Below are 23,565 nucleotides of genomic sequence, written 5' to 3'. Positions count from 1 at the left end.
CTAGTCGGGGTGTTTGCTTTTTAAATCTCCGTGGGTGAGATTCTCAAAGAAACGGTGGCGTGGTGACCCTGAGTCCAGCGCCTCAGCTCCCTGCACAATGCATGGGGACAGTGAGCTGCCCCAGAAGGGGATTGGCACTGAGGCGGCTCCTCCCCTAACCTAGCCAATGGGCAGTGCCAAGGCGAGGGGGGACGGGTGCTAAGCCCCACCCCTCTGGTGGGAGATGCCTCCCTCCGCTTGGGATTCTCAGCTGAAACCCCTCTCTTGGAGTTAGGAACCTACACGGGCTTGACAAGAGACGGGGGTGGGGGGAGGAGCACCACCCTCGCGACTTTTAGCTCAGTAGTCAGAGCACTCACCTGGACGTGGGTGACCCCTGGTTCAAATCCCACCTCCCCTGAGGGGGAGAAGGGATTTCAACAGGGATTTGCCACTTCTCAGGGGAGTGCTCTCACCGTGGGGCTAATGGGAAAATCTGGGGTGGGGCTCCCACAGGCGAAGTCTACGCCTGAAACTTAGGTTGACCGAGTGATGTTGTCCAGGGATGTGAAAAATTCACACCCGAGAAACGCAATTAAGCCAAACTAAGCCCTGGTGTAGACAGCGCGAGGTCGATGGAAGAATTATGCTGCTGACCGAGCTCTTGCAGGTGGATTCACTGCAGCGATGGAAAAATCCCTTCTGTTGCTGTAGCAACCATGCTGCCGCTATGCCACTGTAGTGTAGACATAGCCTCACCCTCTCCTGGTGAAGCTGTTCCACTGTGGATAAATAATGAAAGACCCAGAGAGAGAGAGCGCCACACCACCAGCATGCATGAGAATGGCTCTGTAGCCTAGTGGTTAGAGCACTCACATAGGCGTGGGGAGACCCAAGATCCAGCCCCCTGCTCTAATGACTTTTAATCATTCCCCTTCAGCTTCAATAGGAGAGACTGAGAAAGCCCCACATCAGAACACTCCAGAGCCCCGGGGGTAGGGCATTCACCAGAGAGGTGGCAGATCCTTCTTCAAATCCCCTCTCCTCCTCAGCTGGAGTACACTGACCACCGGGCTAAATGTTATGAGGGAGGTCTGCCTCCTTCTCCCCCCAGCCATATTGGACAAGCTTGCCTACAGGGCCTCCATCTGGTGGGCCAGCTCGGAGCACGCTTACTGGATTGGGCCCTGCAGGCGGGTTAGGCGGAAGAAGGCCTGTCTTCCGGCCCCCTCTCCCAGGGACAGCTCTGGCCCTGGGGCCTGGAATCGCTGTCGGCAGGCTTGTGTGTGCTGACAAAGCTTTCACTGCACACACTTGGGTGCTCAGTCGATTGAGGTGCCTGCAGGGTTCAGCAGCTGCTGAGCAGGGGTTCTGTGAATCCCAACCGTGGGGCCTGATTCTGGGATCTGTCCCTTGGTGAAGCTTGCCCTGTGATTTTTAATCTGGGCGTGTCCTTTTCACATTAAAAAAACAAACAAAACAAACCTTCCCCTCCCACCCACCCCCGTTAGCCCTCTTTGATGAATCCAGCCTGTCTTGTGCCCTTTCTATGGGGGGAGGAGCTGTTTTATTTTGGATGGGGGTGGGGAGCTAGAGGGAAACCCCATAGGTACTTGGGGCTGGACTGACCCAGTCCACACACAGGATTTGTTTCAGGAACCAAAGCATTATTTAAATTATCCTGCAGGAGTTAGGAGCGGGGAAAGGGCCAGTACCAAGCACACCTTCTGGGGGCTGCTTTTGCTACTCACAGATCAAGAGGGTGGGGGTACTTGTCCTTCTCCTTGACCGGCAGCACAAAGTAGGGAACCACATACTCTGTCCCGGTCTTGTCGCGGTAATGCTCGCGGTGCCTCTGGGAAAGCTGCGGGACAAACAAACTACTCAGAACCCAGGCTTCCAGCACAGGGCAGAGCTGCATTAGCTGGCACGGCAACCGAAGAGTTAAAATACCAAATAAGAAATGCAATGGGAAAAGATAACAGGCCTTGTGCTGCATCCCTCTTTCCCTGCTGCGAAGGGACACTGCCTAGCAGGGCCCAGGGCCCAAAGCCTTATTCACTAGCTGGGATAGCTTCTTTAGGGCAGGGTCCTCTCTTCCTGGAGACGTGCAAAGCGCAACCCGCTCTCCGCTGCTAGAGAACTAATAACAACCATGTTTCTAAAACTCCCCTCCCTCAGGCGCTCTCCGGGCAGCACATACAGGTAAGTGACAATCGTGATCAATAGCATCTGGGCTTGGCTTGGGAATTCATCGATGCAAGCTGTAATTATTCCTGAGGCACCGTGATGGAGGCGTGGCTCTGGGCCTTCACTATGGCTGAGAAGTGGAGAGACAACACTGTGTTTTGGGCGCAAATCATACAACGTGCAGCTTGGCTGAGTCTGATTAGAGAGATGCTGCTCTCTTTAGCTAGGGGGAACATCCCCCATGTGCAATCAGACACATGCCCAGGCCCATGCATGGTCCCACAGCCACACCCACACACCTGTCCTCCTCTCATGCTATTTATTACTGGGATAACATGCTTTCTTCGCCCAGGGACTCTGGGCTCCACCTCTCTGCTCCACTTCCCCCTCCCGTCCCAGAGCAAAGATTCAGGGAGAGGGACACAGTTTCGCTGTGCTGAGCAGTGGGGCTATACTCCGGCTGTGTCCTATGCTGTGAGCTACGCCAGCTGGGTGACCCTCGCATTCCTTCCCCCTTTAGCTGCCACGTCCTCTCTCAGACAACTCAGCAAAGCTCGATGACTCCTCAAACAGCTCCCAAGGCAATCCCGCCCGCAACCGCACACGCAGAGATGTCTGCGCTGTAACCATGGGAGGGGAGCCCTGCTCTTCGGCAACCACCGCTGCTCTCCACGCTGACTCCTCCCTCCGCATGCCAGTCACGCGCATGCAAACCGGTGGAGACGGGACAACCGGAGCCTCCCCTACAACGATGCCAACTGGGTTTTCTGGTGACTGTCTGCCTAGGTTCTTATGTTCAAGAAGCTGCCTTCAGAACCAGTATTAGGGCAGTGAAAAAGACCACCTCAGTGTGGCGGGTAGGTGCCAAAGGCCGAGGGCGCTGGCTTTTGGTTGTGACTGATTATATATTTGTGTTGATTGCATTTTGGCTCAGTCCAGGGCATTTCCAAGGCACCCCTCACTGGGGCATGTGGGTGCTGGCCTGACTGCTCTGCGCTGGCTACTGTGTAGCGCTCAGGAGCTGCATCGGATCAAGCCTGCCGTGCTGTTGTGTGCAGGCCATGCGGCCGCAAGAAACACCTGCTCACCTTGTAAAACTCCTTCAGCTCTTCGGAGCGGTTGAAATCCAAGTTGAAGCGGGAATAGGAAGGGGCGTGCAGCCACCTGTCCCAGCCCCGCGCCCTGCACCCCAGCACTAAGCCAGGGTCGGGCGAGAAGAGGGTGGGGAACTGGCCGCCTTTGCTGTAGGGGCAGTGGCTGGTCTCCATGGCAGCATTGCGGAAATCCTGGAAGTATTTCAGAGTGGTGTTCCCGTAGGTGTCGCCAAAGGAAAACACCGTGTTGGGGACATGCCCGCAGTACCTGCAGAGGAGAGACAGAGCCAGTGAGGGACCGGGAAAGGCCAGGGACAACCCCTGGGGACAGGGCCCTTGTCTCTCCTTCTAAACACTTCTAAATGTACTGCTTGCAAAAGTGAGGGGCTGATGGCTCTGATTTAAATACATCAGAGAGGGACCATGCAGCTCTCCCCCACATACACCCTGCAGCCCGCATGTCAATGTCCCACCTTGCTCCAAGCTGATTGAGCCACATTGGGAGTGAAGAGGGAGGGGCTCCTCCCAGGTTCTGGGGGCCATCAGAAGCAGAAGCTACTAGATCGCACGCCCTGGTTCTCATGGGTGACTTTAATTTTCCTAAAAAGAAAAGGAGGACTTGTGGCACCTTAGAGACTAACCAGTTTATTTGAGCATGAGCTTTCGTGAGCTACAGCTCACTTCATCGGATGCATACTGTGGAAATTGCAGAAGACATTATATACACAGACACCATGAAACAATACCTCCTCCCACCCCACTCTCCTGCTGGTAATAGCTTATCTAAAGTGATCATCAAGTTGGGCCATTTCCAGCACAAATCCAGGTTTTCTCACTCCCCCACCCCCATACACACACAAACTCACTCTCCTGCTGGTAATAGCTCATCCGAAGTGACCATTCCCCCTACAATGTGCATGATAATCAAGGTGGGCCATTTCCAGCACAAATCCAGGTTTTCTCACCCCCCCCCCCCCACACACACAAACTCACTCTCCTGCTGGCAATAGCTCATCCAAACTGACCACTCTCCCCACACTGTGCATGACAATCAACGTGGGCCACTTCCAGCATAAATCCAAGTTTAACCAGAATGTCTGGGGGGGGGGGGGAGGAAAAAACAAGGGGAAATAGGCTACCTTGCATAATGACTTAGCCACTCCCAGTCTCTATTTAAGCCTAAATTAATAGTATCCAATTTGCAAATGAATTCCAATTCAGCAGTTTCTCGCTGGACACTGGATTTGAAGTTTTTTTGTTGTAAGATAGCGACCTTCATGTCTCTGATTGCGTGACCAGAGAGATTGAAGTGTTCTCCAACTGGTTTATGAATGTTATAATTCTTGACATCTGATTTGTGTCCATTTATTCTTTTACGTAGAGACTGTCCAGTTTGACCAATGTACATGGCAGAGGGGCATTGCTGGCACATGATGGCAAATATCACATTGATGGATGTGCAGGTGAACGAGCCTCTGATAGTGTGGCTGATGTTATTAGGCCCTGTGATGGTGTCCCCTGAATAGATATGTGGGCACAGTTGGCAACGGGCTTTGTTGCAAGGATAGGTTCCTGGGTTAGTGGTTCTGTTGTGCGGTATGTGGTTGTTGGTGAGTATTCGCTTCAGGCTGGGGGGTTGTCTGTAGGCAAGGACTGGCCTGTCTCCCAAGATTTGTGAGAGTGTTGGGTCATCCTTCAGGATAGGTTGTAGATCCTTAATAATGCATTGGAGGGGTTTTAGTTGGGGGCTGAAGGTGACGGCTAGTGGCGTTCTGTTATTTTCTTTGTTAGGCCTGTCCTGTAGTAGGTGACTTCTGGGAACTCTTCTGGCTCTATCAATCTGTTTCTTCACTTCCGCAGGTGGGTATTGTAGTTGTAAGAATGCTTGATAGAGATCTTGTAGGTGTTTGTCTCTGTCTGAGGGATTGGAGCAAATGCGGTTGTATCACAGAGCTTGGCTGTAGACGATGGATCATGTGGTGTGGTCAGGGTGAAAGCTGGAGGCATGTAGGTAGGAATAGCGGTCAGTAGGTTTCCAGTATAGGGTGGTGTTTATGTGACCATTGTTTATTAGCACTGTAGTGTCCAGGAAGTGGATCTCTTGTGTGGACTGGACCAGGCTGAGGTTGATGGTGGGATGGAAATTGTTGAAATCATGGTGGAATTCCTCAAGGGCTTCTTTTCCATGGGTCCAGATGATGAAGATGTCATCAATATAGCGCAAGTAGAGTAGGGGCGTTAGGGGACGAGAGCTGAGGAAGCGTTGTTCTAAATCAGCCATAAAAATGTTGGCATACTGTGGGGCCATGCGGGTACCCATAGCAGTGCCGCTGATCTGAAGGTATACATTGTCCCCAAATGTAAAATAGTTATGGGTATGGACAAAGTCACAATGGCCCAACTTGATGATCACTTTAGATAAGCTATTACCAGCAGGAGAGTGGGGTGGGAGGAGGTATTGTTTCATGGTGTCTGTGTATATAATGTCTTCTGCAATTTCCACAGTATGCATCCGATGAAGTGAGCTGTAGCTCACGAAAGCTCATGCTCAAATAACTGGTTAGTCTCTAAGGTGCCACAAGTCCTCCTTTTCTTTTTGCAAATACAGACTAACACGGCTGTTACTCTGAAACCTTTAATTTTCCTGATATTTGCTGGGAGAGCAATACAGCGGTGCATAGACAATCCAGGAAGTTTTTGGAAAGCATAGGGGACAATTTCCTGGTGCAAGTGCTAGACGAGCCAACTAGGGAGGGAACTTTTCTTGACCTGCTGCTCACAAACAGGGAAGAATTAGTGGGGGAAGCAAAAGTGGACGGGAATCTGGGAGGCAGTGACCATGAGTTGGTTGAGTTCAGGATCCTGACGCAGGGAAGAAAGGTAAGCAGCAGGATACGGACCCTGGACTTCAGGAAAGCAGACTTCGACTCCCTCAGGGAGCGGATGGGTAGGATCCCCTGGGGGACTAACATGAAGGGGAAAGGAGTTCAGGAGAGCTGGCTGTATTTCAAGGAATCCCTGTTGAGGTTACAGGGACAAACCATCCCGATGAGTCGAAAGAATAGTAAATATGGCAGGCGACCAGCTTGGCTTAACGGTGAAATCCTAGCGGATCTTAAACATAAAAAAGAAGCTTACAAGAAGTGGTAGGTTGGACATATGACCAGGGAAGAGTATAAAAATATTGCGCGGGCATGTAGGAATGAATTCAGGAGGGCCAAATCGCACCTGGAGCTGCAGCTAGCAAGAGATGTCAAGAGTAACAAGAAGGGTTTCTTCAGGTATGTTGGCAACAAGAAGAAAGCCAAGGAAAGTGTGGGCCCCTTACTGAATGAGGGAGGCAACCTAGTGACAGAGGATGTGGAAAAAGCTAATGTACTCAATGCTTTTTTTGCCTCTGTCTTCACTAACAAGGACAGCTCCCAGACTGCTGCTCTGGGCATCACAGCATGGGGAGTAGATGGCCAGCCGTCTGTGGAGAAAGAGGTGGTTAGGGACTATTTAGAAAAGCTGGACGTGCACAAGTCCATGGGGCTGGACGAGTTGCATCCGAGAGTGCTAAAGGAATTGGCGGATGTGATTGCAGAGCCATTGGCCATTATCTTTGAAAACTCGTGGCGAACGGGGGAAGTCCCGGATGACTGGAAAAAGGCTAATGTAGTGCCCATCTTTAAAAAAGGGAAGAAGGAGGATCCTGGGAACTACAGGCCAGTCAGCCTTACCTCAGTCCCCGGAAAAATCATGGAGCAGGTCCTCAAGGAATCAATCCTGAAGCACTTACACGAGAGGAAAGTGATCAGGAACAGTCAGTATGGATTCACCAAGGGTAGGTCATGCCTGACTAATCTAATAGCCTTCTATGATGAGATTACTGATTCTGTGGATGAAGGGAAAGCAGTGGATGTATTGTTTCTTGACTTTAGCAAAGCTTTTGACACGGTCTCCCACAGTATTCTTGTCAGCAAGTTAAAGAAGTATGGGCTGGATGAATGCACTATAAGGTGGGTAGAAAGTTGGCTAGATTGTCGGGCTCAACGGGTAGTGATCAATGGCTCCATGTCTAGTTGGTAGCCGGTGTCAAGTGGAGTGCCCCAGGGGTCGGTCCTGGGGCCGGTTTTGTTCAATATCTTCATAAATGATCTGGAGGATGGTGTGGATTGCACTCTCAGCAAATTTGCGGATGATACTAAACTGGGAGGAGTGGTAGATATGCTGGAGGGCAGGGATAGGATACAGAGGGACCTAGACAAATTGGAGGATTGGGCCAAAAGAAACCTGATGCGGTTCAATAAGGATAAGTGCAGGGTCCTGCACTTAGGACGGAAGAACCCAATGCACAGCTACAGACTAGGGACCGAATGGCTAGGCAGCAGTTCTGCGGAAAAGGACCTAGGGGTTACAGTGGACGAGAAGCTGGATATGAGTCAGCAGTGTGCCCTTGTTGCCAAGAAGGCCAATGGCATTTTGGGATGTATAAGTAGGGGCATAGCCAGCAGATCGAGGGACGTGATCGTTCCCCTCTATTCGACATTGGTGAGGCCTCATCTGGAGTACTGTGTCCAGTTTTGGGCCCCACACTACAAGAAGAACGTGGATAAATTGGAGAGAGTCCAGCGAAGGGCAACAAAAATGATTAGGGGTCTGGAACACATGACTTATGAGGAGAGGCTGAGGGAACTGGGATTGTTTAGTCTGCAGAAGAGAAGAATGAGGGGGGATTTGATAGCTGCTTTCAACTACCTGAGAGGTGGTTCCAGAGAGGATGGTTCTAGACTATTCTCAGTGGTAGAAGAGGACAGGACAAGGAGTAATGGTCTCAAGTTGCAGTGGGGGAGGTTTAGGTTGGATATTAGGAAAAACTTTTTCACTAGGAGGGTGGTGAAACACTGGAATGCGTTACCTAGGGAGGTGGTAGAATCTCCTTCCTTGGAAGTTTTTAAGGTCAGGCTTGACAAAGCCTTGGCTGGGATGATTTGACTGGGGATTGGTCCTGCTTTGAGCAGGGGGTTGGACTAGATGACCTCCTGAGGTCCCTTCCAACCCTGATATTCTATGATTCTATGATCAGTTTACACCCTAAAGCCTTTTCTTACCCTGATCTTCACATGCATAGCTGAAGATATTATCAGCCATTAAACTGGCCAGCTGCTGGAACTGCCTACTGGTGAGATGCATGGGATTGGAAGCCAGGAGCTCTGTAGCACTGGTCTCAGCTGGGCCTCACACTTGCTGTCTAAGCCTTGCCCCACCCCCTTGGGTGGGTCCAACTGGAGATCCTAGGGCCTGCTTTCCAAAAATGTTGACGTCAACGGCCAGTACTGGTGCTCAGCATCTCTGAAACTCAGGCCCCGGTTGGATGCCTGGAATTAACGGGCACTTGGAATATTGAACCTTAACCTCCAGTGCCTCAACTTCTGCATCTGCAAAATGGGGCTATGACCAGCTAGCTAGTGCTGAGGAGGGGATTGGGAGGGTTACAGAGTCTTTGCACAGTCCTCTGAAGAGATGAAGCATTGACGAAAGGCTCTTGTCAATTTAAATATCACCTTGGCCAGATTATAAACCCCAGGATTGTTGTACATTCATGATGGCAACAGCATCATGGGCTGTCCCATGGCTAAACACCTCACAGATTCTTCCATACTGGGCTCTGCACTGCTGCAAATATGCAGCTTATAAAATAGACTTTGGCAAGCTGTGATGTGGGCTATGAAAGGCATCTAGCAATAGTCAGACGAGAACAGACCAGAGGGTGACTGCAGAGACATCTTTATCACGGCTTCGGTCTTTTCATTAGCACATTTCATGTGTGATGTTCCATAGGAAGATAAATTGCTATCGAATTGATACTGGCCCTCCCGACTCCAGACATGTGCAGTCCTTCTTCTTCCTCATTAACTGCTCTTCCTTCACATCGACAAGAGCTACCCCCCTACAACGAGCAAAGGGATCAAACGGACTCCCCGTCAACAACGCCAGGTTCACAATGCACAGGGCTGCATTCACCCTTTCTGAGAACCGTTGCAGGTCAGACGCTTTCAGTGACGTGGGGGAGGAGGGACTCTGAATTTCCTATGGGGCAAAGCTTTAATTTTATTAACAGTTTTCACACCTCCCAGGTACTGTTCGCGCGAGGATCCCAAAGCACTTGATTAAGCCTCACAACGAATAGGGAAGTGAAACCGAGGCACAGAGCGTGACTTGGCCAAGACCACTCAGCAGGTGAGTGGCAGAGCAAGGAATGGAGGTACAATCCATGTGGTACAATCCATGGGGAGGGGCTCTCTCAGTGGAAATCTCCATGAGGAATGCCTTGCAGAGTTTTCTCAACAGCATGTCATTGCAGAGGGGCTGGGTTTGCCCCCCACCCTGTGAAAGGATATGGACCCCTCACTTGAAACTGGGTGGCAGTCCCAGGATCCATGTGGCTCCCAGAGATCCAGAAGAGGCCGTGGCCATCCCGCTATCCTTGCTCCAGCCCCTGGTGGCCTCATTCCCCAGATTCATCACAGCGCCCCCCAGGCACCACCCGAGTGGGGCTAGATGAACAAGGTAAAATAGGGTGTATGCAGGGTCCATGCACATAACACACCTACCCCACACCGCGTAGGGAAAAGGGATGGGGTAATTAGCCCATCGCCCAATGGGACATGGTTCTTCATGCCAGGTGGAACAAGGGGGCGTGAACATCTGGCTGACGAACACCAGCTAAGGGAGGCAATTTAGCAACAGCTGCACAGTGCATAATACACCGAACCCACTCCTGGTTGGTGGATCTGTCCCTCCACCGTCAAAGCCCGGTGAGCGATGTTCTGCCTAGGCCGCTGCCTCTGGCAAGGGGAGACGAAGTGGGACCAGGCCCTTAGGGTTGGGACTAAGGGGAGCGGGGCGCCCCGGCTGTCCCAGCCCTGGAAAGCACTGGCTGTTTCCATAGAACAAGGCTTGCTGGTTCACCCTGAAACTGCTTCCCACCCGCTGGGACTCCAAGGAGCAGCTGTCTAGGTCGTCAGAACTCCTCACCAAGTGACTCCCATCAAGGCACCTACCTCGACTCGCACAAGCTGGAGCCGGCCCTGCTACGACATGCAGCTGCCAGACGCTGGAGGGGGTGACGTACCCCAGCTGAGGCATTAGCGTGAGCTGCAGCAGCCAAAGGGACGCCAGTCGCCCACATCCCCAAGTGCCCACCCTCTGACATCAGCTGCAACTGCGAGAAGATTTTTCTCCTTTGGATTTTTTCCCTCCCCTCCACTAAAATAAAGAATTCTCCAAGCTGAGCTTTACCCGGGCTGGGCTATTGATGGCGAGCTAACTGCTTGGCCACTGCCCCTAAGCCCCCAGGTTCAAAAGAGATCCTAGCCTCACTCCCACTTCACTTGAATAAAAGAACAACTTAGCCACTTTGGTGGCACATGAACTGAGTTTTACAAAAGGTTTAGAGAAGGGGAGGAAAAACCATCGCAGACGAGAGTATCAAAGAACCGCCCCGGCGGTTAGGGGCACGATATGTGCTGCAGAGCATCCCTATTTCCTATAAGTTAGAAGCCCCCGGATAACTGGGGGCCAGTTTAAGTGCCTGGCTGCCCTATCTGAGTTACAGAACCCAGGTGACTTCTCTCAAAGGGACACTCTGATGTACTGCGATTGCTGCTAACGACCCAACAGCAGAGATGGTAGCAATCGTTCCTCTGTGACAGCCGCGGAGAGCTGCTTTTGATGGTAAGCTGCAAACACACGCGCAATTGACCTGATAGCATGCTGCCTAGGTACTGGGGTGACTGGCATGCTCTGAACAGCAGATACACAGATCTGACGCAGTCCACACAGACACGCATCTGCTGCTGTCTCTCAGACCTCTTTTCCCAGACGCCACGATCACAAACGCAAGGCACCGAGCTCACACACCTCGTCATCTCCCCCCAGCAAGCCATCCCCATCCTCCTTCTCCATCACACACAGTCAGCCAGTGATTCTGCCGTTCTCTACGCTCGCACTTCAGGGTGCAATTACACTGAGATCAGTGGGTGACCGCAGCACAGGCTGGCGTCTCCCCGCTCACTTGAATCTCGCGAGCACGGCTAAAAACAGCCACCTAGATGCGGTGGCAGGGGCTTTAGCGTGGGCAGTCCAAGCACCGTGGGGACCCTGGCGAGTTCTTTCCTCGCTAGCCTAAGCTGAAGCCCATTCTGTCAGGAATCAGCGCCTGCAGCGGAGCCAATCTCCAGGTTACCTAACGAGTTCAGCCGGCCTGTACCAGGCTGCCTGGTTGGCTGGACGCATCAGCAGCCTGGCTTTTCAGCCCTGCAGCAGCAGTAGGTCAAAGCTGCTCAAAGCACTCACGTTGGGCTGTGATTTTTGGCCCCAGCCCTGCTCCTGCCTTGTCTCACTCCAGGTAACCCGACCCTGACCCTCGGCTCTGACTCCTGACTTCAGCTCTCACCCTTAGCGCTGGTTCCAACTCTTAGCGCTGATGCCTGCTCTAACCACTAGGCCTGATGCCTGTTCTAACCACTGGGCACAACCACTCACAGCCTGGTATTGTCACTGGTATTTTTAGCTGTGCTAGCTAACACAGGTGTGCAGGCCCGTGCTGAAATCATGCCTCCGACTGCAGTGTAGGCATAACCTTTGTGTCGTCCCTCACATCCTAGCTGGCTGCTCAGTCCTGCTGCTTCTTCCTTTGTAACGTCTCCAAAATCCTTCCCTTCCTTCGAGCAGAACCCTGGCCCATGCTTTGACAGTTCCCGACACCCACTTCCGTTCCTGCCACTGCGACACCCAATGTCCTCTCCTGCTGCTCCCACGGCACCACGCCCTTTCCAAAGTCCTCACAGTTGGCTCTGCAATTGCCAACAACCTGACTTCACTTCTTGGGCTCAACCCTGCTCCTGTCGCATCTCTTGGCTGCCTGGCAGTAAGCAGTACAGCAGCAGTTTCATATCCTCCGCTGTGTGATCGTACCTACGCTGCTCTGGCAGGGGGACAGAACCGATGATCACCTAGCTCGACATGCACATCACGCTTCATCACCATGGTAAATACGTAACGCCAGATCCTCAGCTGGTGTAAACTGACATAGCTCCATTGACTTCAGGATCTGGCTCATAAAAAAGATTAGGTGGAATTCCTGGTAGCTCTGGCAACATTTGTAGCTGAAAATTTTACTAATAATGAGAGCTTAAAGAGTAGCTATGAAGCTGTAATGTATCCCCTCTTCTACCTCCCCCCCCCCCAAAAAAAAAGCCATTTATGCCTTCAGTAAGTCTGCACAGAATTTATACAAGTTGACATTATTCTCACTCTGGCTCATTGTAATGATTGCATGGAACCAGCTTTACTGCAACGCTAATACCCTTGGGCTTTCTGATTTCAGAGGGGGAAATGTACATTATAGCAAAAGCAAAGAGGGCAAACTTGTGATGGATTCACAGACAGTGTGTTTGATCCCTGGTTTAGATTCTACACGAGGCTGGATTGAACAGAGCACTTGCTTTTCTTTTTGACTGTGTTAATTCACTGGGGAAGCGGAGTGAATTTGGCTGCAAGATAAAGATTTTCTGTATATTGCCTCTAAAGAGCATTTCCGATGGTGAAAAATAACCCAGTTGTGAGGTTGTAACAATAGGATCTTGCCAAATAAGATGCTGCTTAGAAATCTAAAGATATATGCTTTATAAACAGCTGAAACATCTCAGAGGTGAAGAGAGAAATCTATCCAATAACTACTGTTATGGTGAACAACAACAACAAAACATAGATGCAAAGGAACCCAAAGGGTCTAGAGAGGAAACCAACTAAATTCAATGGGAGGTGGGTTCCTAAATCCCATTGGTTCCTGTGAAAATCTCAGCCTGACAGTCTCTGTTGTGAGGGACTGATGGGGAGAGAATCAAGTGTATAATTCACAGTACGTGGGATCCAGATGCGGAGTGAGAACAAGATCGATTCTGCTTTAAGATAAACATTTATGACTCAACATATCTAGATTGCCCTGGGATATTTTTTTTCCCGTGTCTCAGTGGTGGAATCCTGAGAGACACTAGCCTGAGACACGTCTCTTGAAGACAGTCCTCGGTGTTGCCAAGTTCTCCTCGCTCTCAGCCAATCCTCATTACACAGAGGTACCATAACTGGCAGTTATTGTATGCCTCATATAAAATCATCGTGTGCTGCTTATTTGATGGATAGAATGCTCCAAATTACCTCTCTGGGATCTGGAGAGATGAAGCAAAGAAACAGTACCTGTTCCAGCTAGCTCCGTTCTGTCAGTGCTGGAGGGAGGGGGAAAACCCAAAACCTACAACTGTTTTTTTTTTTTTAATTTCTTTCTTTTCCTATCAATCCAAATTTCTTTTGCACAAAATGGCCTGGATTGGCATGGAAAATCCCGAGCACCTGCTGGGTTTTCAGACAGTAAGTGCGTTCAATGCTGGGACCTTTCCCGTGCTCATATTTTGAATGAGAAGCAACATCAAGGTCTTGCTCATTCATAGTCATTAAAGGCCCCAGGACACTTTTCATGAGAGCAGGAGCATTAATCTCAGGGTCCTTGGTAAAAAAGCTGTTTCCAAGAACGGGCCAGATTCTGATCATCTGATTCAAGTTGAGTATGGGACTAATCAGCACGAGCAAAGTATGAGAGCCTGGTCCATCACTTCCTCTGTACTATGGACACTGTATTCCACTGCCTTTTACAGCATGGAGAACGGTAAATAATAGTGATGCAGCCAGATTTGGGTGCAACAGATGGGGCTTCCGTGGGGCTTCTTCCTGCCTCCTACCCCAAAATGTGGCTAGAGCGACTGTGATGGCATATGCAAACCCCACATTGGCTAAGAAATGAGCTGCCCTGCCCCACTACACCTGTGGCAGGTGCTAGGCTGGAAGGGAGAGAGCACAGCTCAGCTGAGTGGGAAGGAGGGCCGATCTGGAGCTCGCACTTCCTAGGAGGGAGGCCAGGTTGGGATCAGGAGCTGCACACGAGACTGCTGCCTGCCAGAGCCTCTATGAGTGTAGGCAGGCCTGAGCTGGGGCTACTGTTCATTTAACACCAGTGACTTCCTGAGGCTGACGGTCGCACATCCCTCTCTCTATGCCTGAGCTGCCCCATCTGTCAAGGGGTGCTCATGACACTTGCTCACATTTGCAAAGCACTTTGAAACCAATGATTGATTGACTTCTGTTATGGTAATGCCTCGAGGCCAAACTGAAATTAATCCATGGATGAAATGTGTTCTATAAATGCAAAATGTTATCAATTGTTAACTATATCTCTAGCCTACATGTGCAATGTGGTTAAACTATGGTTGCCAAGTCAACCACACCTGCAGTTATTACCCAACTTTGATATGATCCAAATCTCCACCTTAATATTTCTGCATCTTGACTTTCCTTGGGATTGTTTAAGAACTATTTTTGTGAAACCCACTAGCAAGGTGTATATCTCATTTCCTACTCCCATGCTGACTGGGTCACTTAGAGGATAACAGCCTACTACGGTTAGCTCAAGTCATAGAGATCTGGGTTGTGGATCTAAAGAGCCAAACACTGCTGACGACTCAAGTGGGAATCAGTGGGATTCCATGTGACTGAACTGCTGTTTGTTTGTTTGTTTAAAATTAGGAACCTACATCTTAAACTATGTTAATATAACGTTAAGGTTGCAAAGTCAAGCACCTAGAAGTTAGGTTGCCTATGCAACCCTTGTGCACGTGCATTACGATATAATCTTTAATGTAGTATTCCTTCCACAGGACTCCTACCTGAGTGCATTGGATGGACCTGCTCTGAGAATAATCAGGGTTGTGCAGTGAAGAAGGCTGTTGTCTGTAGAACCCCTGCCTCATTTGTTGTTGCAGAAGTCGAAAAATGTCTAGTGACTGAGGCCAGGTATTGCAGGAAGAGAAAATCTGGCCTCATGGTTAAGGCAGTTGAATGCCGACCTGGAGTCTCTCCTTGCCTGTTCCTACGTGATGGTGGGCAAGTCACTTAACCCACACTTTTCACAGTTGGGCATTACTTGTGTGTTCCTGCTTGTCTGGGTGGGTGTGCAACTTGAGTCACTTGGGATCTGATCTGCAGAAGCGCTGAGCACTCCCAGCTGCAGCCCGTGTTGATTTGGAGCCACGCTTTGAATGTAAAATACCCTACGCACTAAGATTGTTTAGTGTGGGTAATTAGTACCTAACCTGTTCCACCTGCGCATGCAGCTGTGATGCTCAGAGAAGAGCTCTTTGTGGCTCAAAAGTTTCTCTCTCTCCCCAACAGAAGCTGGTGCAGTAAAAGCTACTACCTCACCCACCTTGCTGCTCTGACATCCTGGGGCCGACACAGCTATAACTACACTGCGTACATGACTTTTGTAGTCAGTGCAGACTTTGGATGATGCATGTTAAATAAGCCCTGGCACCACGCATTGAATGCACAGCATAAAAGGAAATGCTGAAGAGCGACCCAGTCACTGAATAAGGCAGGGTCCTGTGGGAAGACAGAGTATGCCATCATGTAATTAAACGCATGCAATGCATATGCACGGGAGAATGAATACACGTTGCATGGGCAGCCTTTATTCTGGCATTTCCTAGCTTTTGAGTACCTGATCCTGCAAACTTCATGTTCTTAACATGGTTTGGGATGTAAACAGGAAAACAGAAATTGATATTCAGAGAGAAAAGTGATTAGATCATCTAATCCCTCTCATCTGGATTTACATGGCCCAAGCATCGGGGCTTTCACCACTTCCCCTGGGAAACGATTCTACAACCTAATAGAACTGAATTTCCCTTCTTCGAATTCCCCCCCATTCCTCTTCTGTCACCCTGAACCATCCCTCTCCCTCGTTAGTGTTTTACAGTCTTCAGATACCTGCAGACCATCACGTCCCTCTTTAGCTGTCATGTAGCTAAGCTAACCATACGTAGCTCTTTGATCTTTTCTCACAGGCAGCTCTTTCCGACTCAGCCTGCTACTTACTATGCCTTTCCCATCCCAGCAATAATAGCTCTGGGACCGGAGAGAATCTACTGGCTGAGTGCAACTGAAAGAGGTTTGAGGGAGAGAGGAAATACACCAGAACCCTTATTTCCTATTACAAGATTAGGTCTAATTATGATCACAAGTTCCCCATTATTATAGTGGGACAAAATCAGGATAAAGCCCTACGTGGTTGTGGAACTGCTTCAAGGTACATCATTTCAGAGTAGCAGCCGTGTTAGTCTGTATTCGCAAAAAGAAAAGGAGTACTTGTGGCACCTTAGAGACTAACAAATTTATTTGAGCATAAGCTTTCGTGAGCATCCGATGAAGTGAGCTGTAGCTCACGAAAGCTTATGCTCAAATAAATTTGTTAGTCTCTAAGGTGCCACAAGTACTCCTTTTCTCTTTTCAAGGTACATCGTCACTCAGGGGTTAATAGATAAAAGAAGGAAACTACTTTGAATGCCAGTCTGCTACAAGCCATGAACTGCCATTCCCAAATGTGGCTGGATGTACCAGGTACCTCCTTGTGCTCTGTTAATTCAGAGGTTCCTAAGGCAAACTTGTTCTAAGGTATGGACATAGTGCAGCAGTGACTAAATGGTTAAATCTAGAGATGACAGCTGCCCTCCCTGCTTGTACATAAAACTTGGGAGGCGCTACACAGTTACACAAAGGGCCATGGAAAAGCACTTTGTGCCCAGCAATGACCTAGTTAAAGCTAATTTTCCAAGCAGCGTAACTGATACATGGTTTGGTGTCTCACTATCCCATTGTTACTCTTCTAGACTCAGCACGTAGACATGGGGAGTAGAAACCAAAATGGGAATCGTGAGATATTAGAGGAATAGGGTTACTGCTTGCCCCAGGCCCTGTTTTCCCACCTCTGTGGTGTTAATGGAGTGGCATCCACATGCCATGGTAATTCTCTGCTAGTGCCCAATTGAGTCTGCCTGGCCAGACTGCACTGGTACATCATAATCCAACTAGCCAATCCTAGGCACTAGGACAGCAAAATATGAATGGGGGGAAAGGAAGGGACTCAAGGCAGGAAAAGGCCCAACTACCCTGCCTGCCTATTTCAGAGAGACAGGGCGAGAGAACATGGGACATCATGAGAGGGCAAGCAGAGAGTGGGTGCTGGATCGGCCAGAGATGGAGCAGCTCCCACATGCCAGAAGTCACCAGAGAAGGGACCTAAAAGACTTTGGTTGTAAGCACTTCGGAGCAAGAATTGAGACATACGACCTGTCTGGAAAGCACCTAGAGCACAGCTGTTGCTATACAAACAAATAAGGGAAGCCAGGTATTTTGCTGCAGCTGAGAAAGCAATCAGCCCATTTGTCTCTGGCTGTGCAAAAAAGCGTCCATGGAAAACCCACCCAACATAAAGCACAGGGACTTTGCTTTTCCAGAGTCCCGATCACAGACGGAACAGCAGACTGCATCATTTATGGCTCCCTCTGAAAACCAAGGAGCAAAATGATTTAACAAATGAGGAGAAGAATGAGGGGGGATTTGATAGCTGCTTTCCAAGGGGGTTCCAAAGAGGATGGATCTAGACTGTTCTCAGTGGTAGCAGATGACAGAACGAGGAGTAATGGTCTCAAGTTGCAGTGGGGTAGGATTAGGTTGGATATTAGGAAAAACTTTTTCACTAGGAGGGTGGTGAAGCACTGGAATGCGTTACCTAGGGAGGTGGTGGAATCTTCTTCCTTAGAGGTTTTTAACGTCAGGCTTGACAAAGCCCTGGCTGGGATGATTTAGTTGGGGATTGGTCCTGCTTTGAGCAGGGGGTTGGACTATTTGACCTCCTGAGGTCCCTTCCAACCCTGATCTTCTATGACCCAGCTGTAAGGCTCCTCTTGGAAGCAGTGTGCTCTATGCAAGGAGTACTGCAGACAGCACACTTGTAGCTAACCGGCAGCTAATACTGTAACTAATGTGGAGTACTGAGCTGTCAGTGTGGAGGAGTATAATATTTGTAGTCTAAAAACAGAGGGCTGGATGACGAAGAGAACTGGTAATGGGATCGAGATCCTACCACCCCCTAGAAATGCATTCTGAGGGGTAGACTGAAAACAGTTCCCATCTGAGGGCTCTTTGGTGGGCTGCAGTCCAGCTCCTGGACACCTTGTCCCCTTCAGAAAAACCCACCACAACAATTGGCATTTGCTGGCACAGTCTCCAGAGAAACCAGTGACTGTGGGTATGTCTACACAGCGTGAAAAACCTGCAGCTGGCCCATGCCAGCTGATTCGGGCTCAGGGGCTGTTTCATTGCCGTGGAGACTTCCGGTCTCATGCTGGAAGTTTTCCCTCCGACAGAGTGCTGTCTACACAGGGGGTTAGGTTGGTATGACTTCGTCACTCGGGGGGTGGATTTTTCACCCCCCTGAATGATGTAGTTATACCGATACAGGTCTGTAGCGTAGACCAGACCCGAGGTTCTATGGCACTGCTGCAAGAGAAATAATAAAAGGGAAGAGAAAGAAGTGGGGTTCTTCTAAAAGTGCTACACAGTGCATGTGATCACTGCACTCACACGGACTCTCTCCATCTGCAGGGCCCAAGCCTGAAAACTCTGACGCAGCCCACGGTGATGCTGATGAGAGTACACATGTGAATAGGAACTGCTCAGGTCAGTAATGTTTCACGGGATCAGGCCCTTGCTTTGACAGCTATACTGCTGGCTCCATACCACAGTCTAGCTGGCAATGTAAAAATGCTGCAATAATCTAACTTTCTTTCTTATTACAATAACTGTCACATTCAGATGAGATGTTAAACCAAAGTCCTGAGTCCCTGTGCTCATCAAAGATCTTCTTAAGCACAGGTTGTTAACCCCAGTGTTGAGGACAAATTCCAAACCTTCTCCCTACTCTTCCAGGTTCAGTGGGGCTCTGCATACTTCATTTCCTGTCTTAAACTGCCATGCAGCATTGCTGTGAAGTGTTAAACAGCTGCCCTGTTTTACTCCACATACCTTTTCTGTGCTAAACGCAATGATTTCTAATCACTTGTAAATCAGCTCCTAAAGCATTTTTGGGTCCTTATGTATTAAAAATAGAGAGAGATGCTCATGAATTATCAAATCAATATTTCACTTTATGGTGACAACTAGATACAGGGCTAAAATTGCCAGTGATATCAGTGAACTTTCCCCAATGTAGCTACAACCCCAAGACCAGGCAAACACTGTCATTTTAGCCAAAGCTGCAGCACAGCTGGCTCAGAGGCTTTTAATGTTTTATCCACACGCTGATTCCAATTGGCTCTGGTTCACAAAACATCCCCTGTGCTACAGATAGTAGGCAGTCTGGTTCTGTGTCTCCAGGACATGGCAAGGCCAGTCCAGCTGGGCTGGAGCTCTCCAGAGCAGGGGAAACACGATCTCAGCCCTAGTTGTTTTGAGGTGGATTCCAGGTGCCTCCTGCTCACAGGCAGCTCATTCTAGTTCATTCTCACCAGGTCCCTCAGCATCATACCAGACATCTGTCTACGTTACATCCAGACCTGCCAACGCCACAGGCTTCCCAGTAGACTTCAGGTTTTCCATCCCCTTCTACAAGGAAGACCTGTCAGTCTACAGGGAACTCATCTCTGATTGGCTGCCTTCCCCATTTCCCTGCCTCCGGGGAGGCAGGCAGCCAACTGGAGTTGCTCAATGTGCTGAAAGAAAAGGAGGACTTGTGGCACCTTAGAGACTAACCAATTTATTTGAGCATGAGCTTTCGTGAGCTACAGCTCACTTCATCGGATGCATCACGAAAGCTCACGAAAGCTCATGCTCAAATAAATTGGTTAGTCTCTAAGGTGCCACAAGTCCTCCTTTTCTTTTTGCGAATACAGACTAACACGGCTGTTACTCTGAAACCTGTCAATGTGCTGAGCAGCTATTGTCCCTCTCCAATGCGTGGGGCAGCTCCCCCGCCCCCAAAGACGCAGTTTCTGCCCTCTGACTCCCAGTGCTGCCCCCCTGCTAGGACTGGGAAGTGAAGAAACCACCTACCGTGCCAACCATGTGCACGTGTATCCCCAGCTTCACCCTGCATTGAGAGGGGGCAGAGCAGCTGGCTAAGCCAAGCAAAGCAACAGGGCAAGAAGTGGCAGCTGCAGAATCTGAAGAGGCGTGCTTGGGAGCACAAGTGGGGTTGGGGTTGGGGGGCGGATGAATTCATGGGGGGCTCTGCTTGGAGGGGAGCAGGTGATTAGTTCATGGAGGGGCCTTTGTGTATCTTTTTCTAGACTGGTGTAGCTGCACCAATGCCATTCTTAGTATAGCCAGAAAAGCCACAATTTTCACTGGTGGAGTTTACCCTGTGTTAATCCCCACTGGACAAAACCACAGCTTTGCCTGTCTACATAAAGAGTGGAACTTGGATAGCCACACTGAGAGCAATACTGGGGGCGAATCCCCAGCTTGGAGAATAGACGACTAAGAAGGGATACGGTAGAGGTCTATAAAATCATGACTGGTGTGGAGAAAGTGAATAAGGAAATGTTATTTGCTCCTTCTCATAACACAAGAACTGGGGCCACCCAATGAAATTAATAGGCAGCAGGTTTCAAACAAGCATAAGGAAGTACTTCTTCACACAACGCCCAGTCAACCTGTGGAACTCCTTGTCAGAGGATGTCGTGAAGGCCAAAAGTATAACTGGCTTCAAAAAATAATTTAGGTAAGTTCCTGGAGGATGGGTCCATCAATGGCTATTAGCCAAGATGGTCAGGGACGCAGCCCCCTACCCTGAATGTATTGAAGCCTCTGTCTGCCTGATTCTGGGACTGGACGACAGGGGATCGATCACTCAATAAACTGCCCTGTTCTGTTCATTCCCTCTGAAACATCTGGCATCAGCCACTGTCGGAATACAGGACACTGGGCTAGATGGACCATTGGGCTGCCCAGTATGGCTGTTCTGTCCTAGACAGAGCCTGCTTAAATTTACGGAAATTTGCAGATTTATGCGCATTGAAAATCTCTGTTTTGCCTGGAGATGTTGGCAGGTTTGACTATTCCTCCAACAGCACCAGAAGGAGAGAGCAGCTCTCAGAGGTGCCTGGCTGCCTTGGCCCTGACTCTCATGGTAAATGCTAGAGTGAGCAGAGCTCCATCGATCTGAGAGCTGGGAGAGAGGGATTTCGTGGGGGGGAGGGGGGATCAGCCTCTGCAATTTGTTTCCATTATTGATCCAACAGAGTCCAGAGCGGGAGGGGACCTGAATAGGCTAAGTTTCCAGCATAACCCAGGAGAATCTGTTTGCCCTACCCTGGTTTCAATACTGCAAGCCCAAAGTAATTGATTAGAGCACATTACAAGGGTTCCCTTTCCTGGACACACCTTTGGTGGGCAGAGGGGTATCTGCACCCCTTGAGTCGCTATTGGTTTGAATCCCCTCCCTTTATGCCCCCTTCCTCCACCCCATAAATTGCACCCGCCCCTCTCCGCACCCCCGTAAACAGCAGCCTCCATGCAAAACCCTATCTTATGATCTCCACGTGTACAGCCCTGATCTCCCCCTCTATGCGTGATTCAAACCCTCTCCATTCTCCCCTTCCTGTGGGGGTATTGGGTCCCCCGTGCGGAGAATGCATAGACTGGCGAGGGGGATTTTCCACACTCTGGGGCAGATAGTGGGTCTTTTCCACAGAGATAAGTGTAGGGGAGTTGGGAAGAAATTATGTGGGATTCCTATGCCTCAAGGAGAGTGTTTAGGGGATGATAGATGTGGGATGCCTCTCAGGAAGGGGGAGTGGAGGTAATAGGGGAATGGGGGGAACATAGGGAGCAATGGATGGGGATATCTACTCGTGGAAAAGGGGGATATATGGAATGATAGAAGTAGCATGTGGCAGGTTAGAGATAGGAGGTACCCTCAAAAGTGGGGTCCTGGGCTTAATGGGAGGGCATAGGGGACTGTGGAGGGGGTTCTCCTGGGGTTAATATGAGGATTATTGCTGCCCCCAGAAGTTAATAGGGATGTAGGGGGCTATGAGAGTTAGTGGGGTGTGTGTGCAGGGAGCTATGGGAGGTGCAGGGAGCTATGGGATTTCCAGGGGTGAATGGGGGGTGCAGCAGGTGATGAGGGGGTCCCTGTGGGTTGATGAGGAGGTGCAGGGGATTGATGGAGGTACAGGGAGCTGTGCAGTCTCTGTGAGTTAGTGGGGGATACAGGGGTATGGGGTTCCCTGGGGGGGTTATGGGAGGTCCCAGGGGTTGATGGGGTGCAGGGGGATATGGGGAGTCCCGGGTGTTGATGGGGTGCAGGAGTCCCTAAGGGTTGATGGGGAGCGCGGGGGGTTATGGGGGCCCAGTGAGATGATGGGAGCACAGGGGGGCTATGGGGGTTGGTGGGGGTGCTGGGGGGTTATGAGGAGTGCAAGGGGTTGTAGGGGGCAATAGGGTGGGCCCAGGGGTTGATGAGGGGTGCAGTGAGTGACGGGGGTACATGGGGCAATGGGGAGGTTGATCGGGGGCTCAGGGATACATGTAGGTTGGTGGGGCTGTGGGGTCCAGAGGGGCTATGGGGAGGTTGGTGGGGGTGCAGGGGGCTGATGGGGGGGGTCCCAGGAGTTGATGGAGGTGCAGGGGGCTATTGGGGGTCCCTTCAGGTTGATGGGGCTGCAAGGATATATGGGGGCACAAGGGGTTATGGGGAGAGCAGGGGAAGTTGATGGGCTGCAGGGGAAATTGGTGGGGGGAAGGGGGTTATGGGGTGCAGGGGAGGTATGGGGGGTCTCTGTGGGTGCAGGGGTTATGGGGCGTGCAGGGGAGATTGATGGGGTGCAGGGGGTTGTGGGGGGGGGTGTCCCAGGGATTGATGGGGCTCGGGGGGCACAGAGGGGTCGGGGGGCAGACGGGGGACGATGGGGGACAGACGTGGGGCGCAGGGGGAAGACGGGGGGCGGGCAGACGGGGGGCGCGGGGGGGCGGCCGGGGGGCCCCGTTACCCGGGCAGGAGGGCCGGCGGCAGGTAGGCGGCGCGGTGCTGGCTCGGGGCGGGGCGGGCGCTGCGGGAGGCCATGGCGGGCGCGGCCCGGCCCCTCGCTCGCTCCGGGGCAGCCGCCGAGTGAGGCCGCGGCGGCGCCGGGCGGGGCCGGGTCACAAACCCCGTCACCGGGCAACGGGCAGGGCCGCGGGCGGGGCGCCCCCCGCCGCTCCCCCCCCCCGCCCCTCTCCCCCGGCCCCTCCCGCCCCCAGCGCCATGAGACCCCCCTGTCCCCCCCAGCCCTCGCCCCCCCCAGCCCCCAGAGCCGTGACACCCCCCCCGTCCCCAGAGCCAGGAGACCCCCCCGTCCCCCCCGGCCCTCGGACCCCCCTTCCC

The 23,565-nt window shown here is 51.0% G+C and overlaps 1 protein-coding gene across 1 annotated transcript in view; it reads right to left on the bottom strand.

Annotated features, from left to right (window-relative positions):
• The window catches only part of FAM166C (family with sequence similarity 166 member C), a 30,364-nt gene extending 7,058 nt beyond the window's left edge, over positions 1–23,306 (bottom strand). The window contains exons 1-3 of the mRNA XM_037893445.2: positions 23,192–23,306; positions 3,258–3,531; positions 1,731–1,843 (exon numbers count right to left, since the gene is read on the bottom strand). Of these exons, the coding sequence (XP_037749373.2) occupies positions 1,731–1,843; positions 3,258–3,531; positions 23,192–23,265 (461 nt within the window). The 5' untranslated portion in view covers positions 23,266–23,306. The remainder of the gene's footprint in view (positions 1–1,730; positions 1,844–3,257; positions 3,532–23,191) is intronic.
• Between the last annotated feature and the right edge of the window lie 259 nt (positions 23,307–23,565).

The sequence above is a fragment of the Chelonia mydas genome, chromosome 3, assembly GCF_015237465.2.
Source record: "Chelonia mydas isolate rCheMyd1 chromosome 3, rCheMyd1.pri.v2, whole genome shotgun sequence".
Taxonomy (NCBI): domain Eukaryota; kingdom Metazoa; phylum Chordata; order Testudines; family Cheloniidae; genus Chelonia; species Chelonia mydas.
The sequence above is the reverse complement of the archived record's forward strand: the minus strand, read 5'-3'. Positions and strand labels throughout refer to the sequence as shown.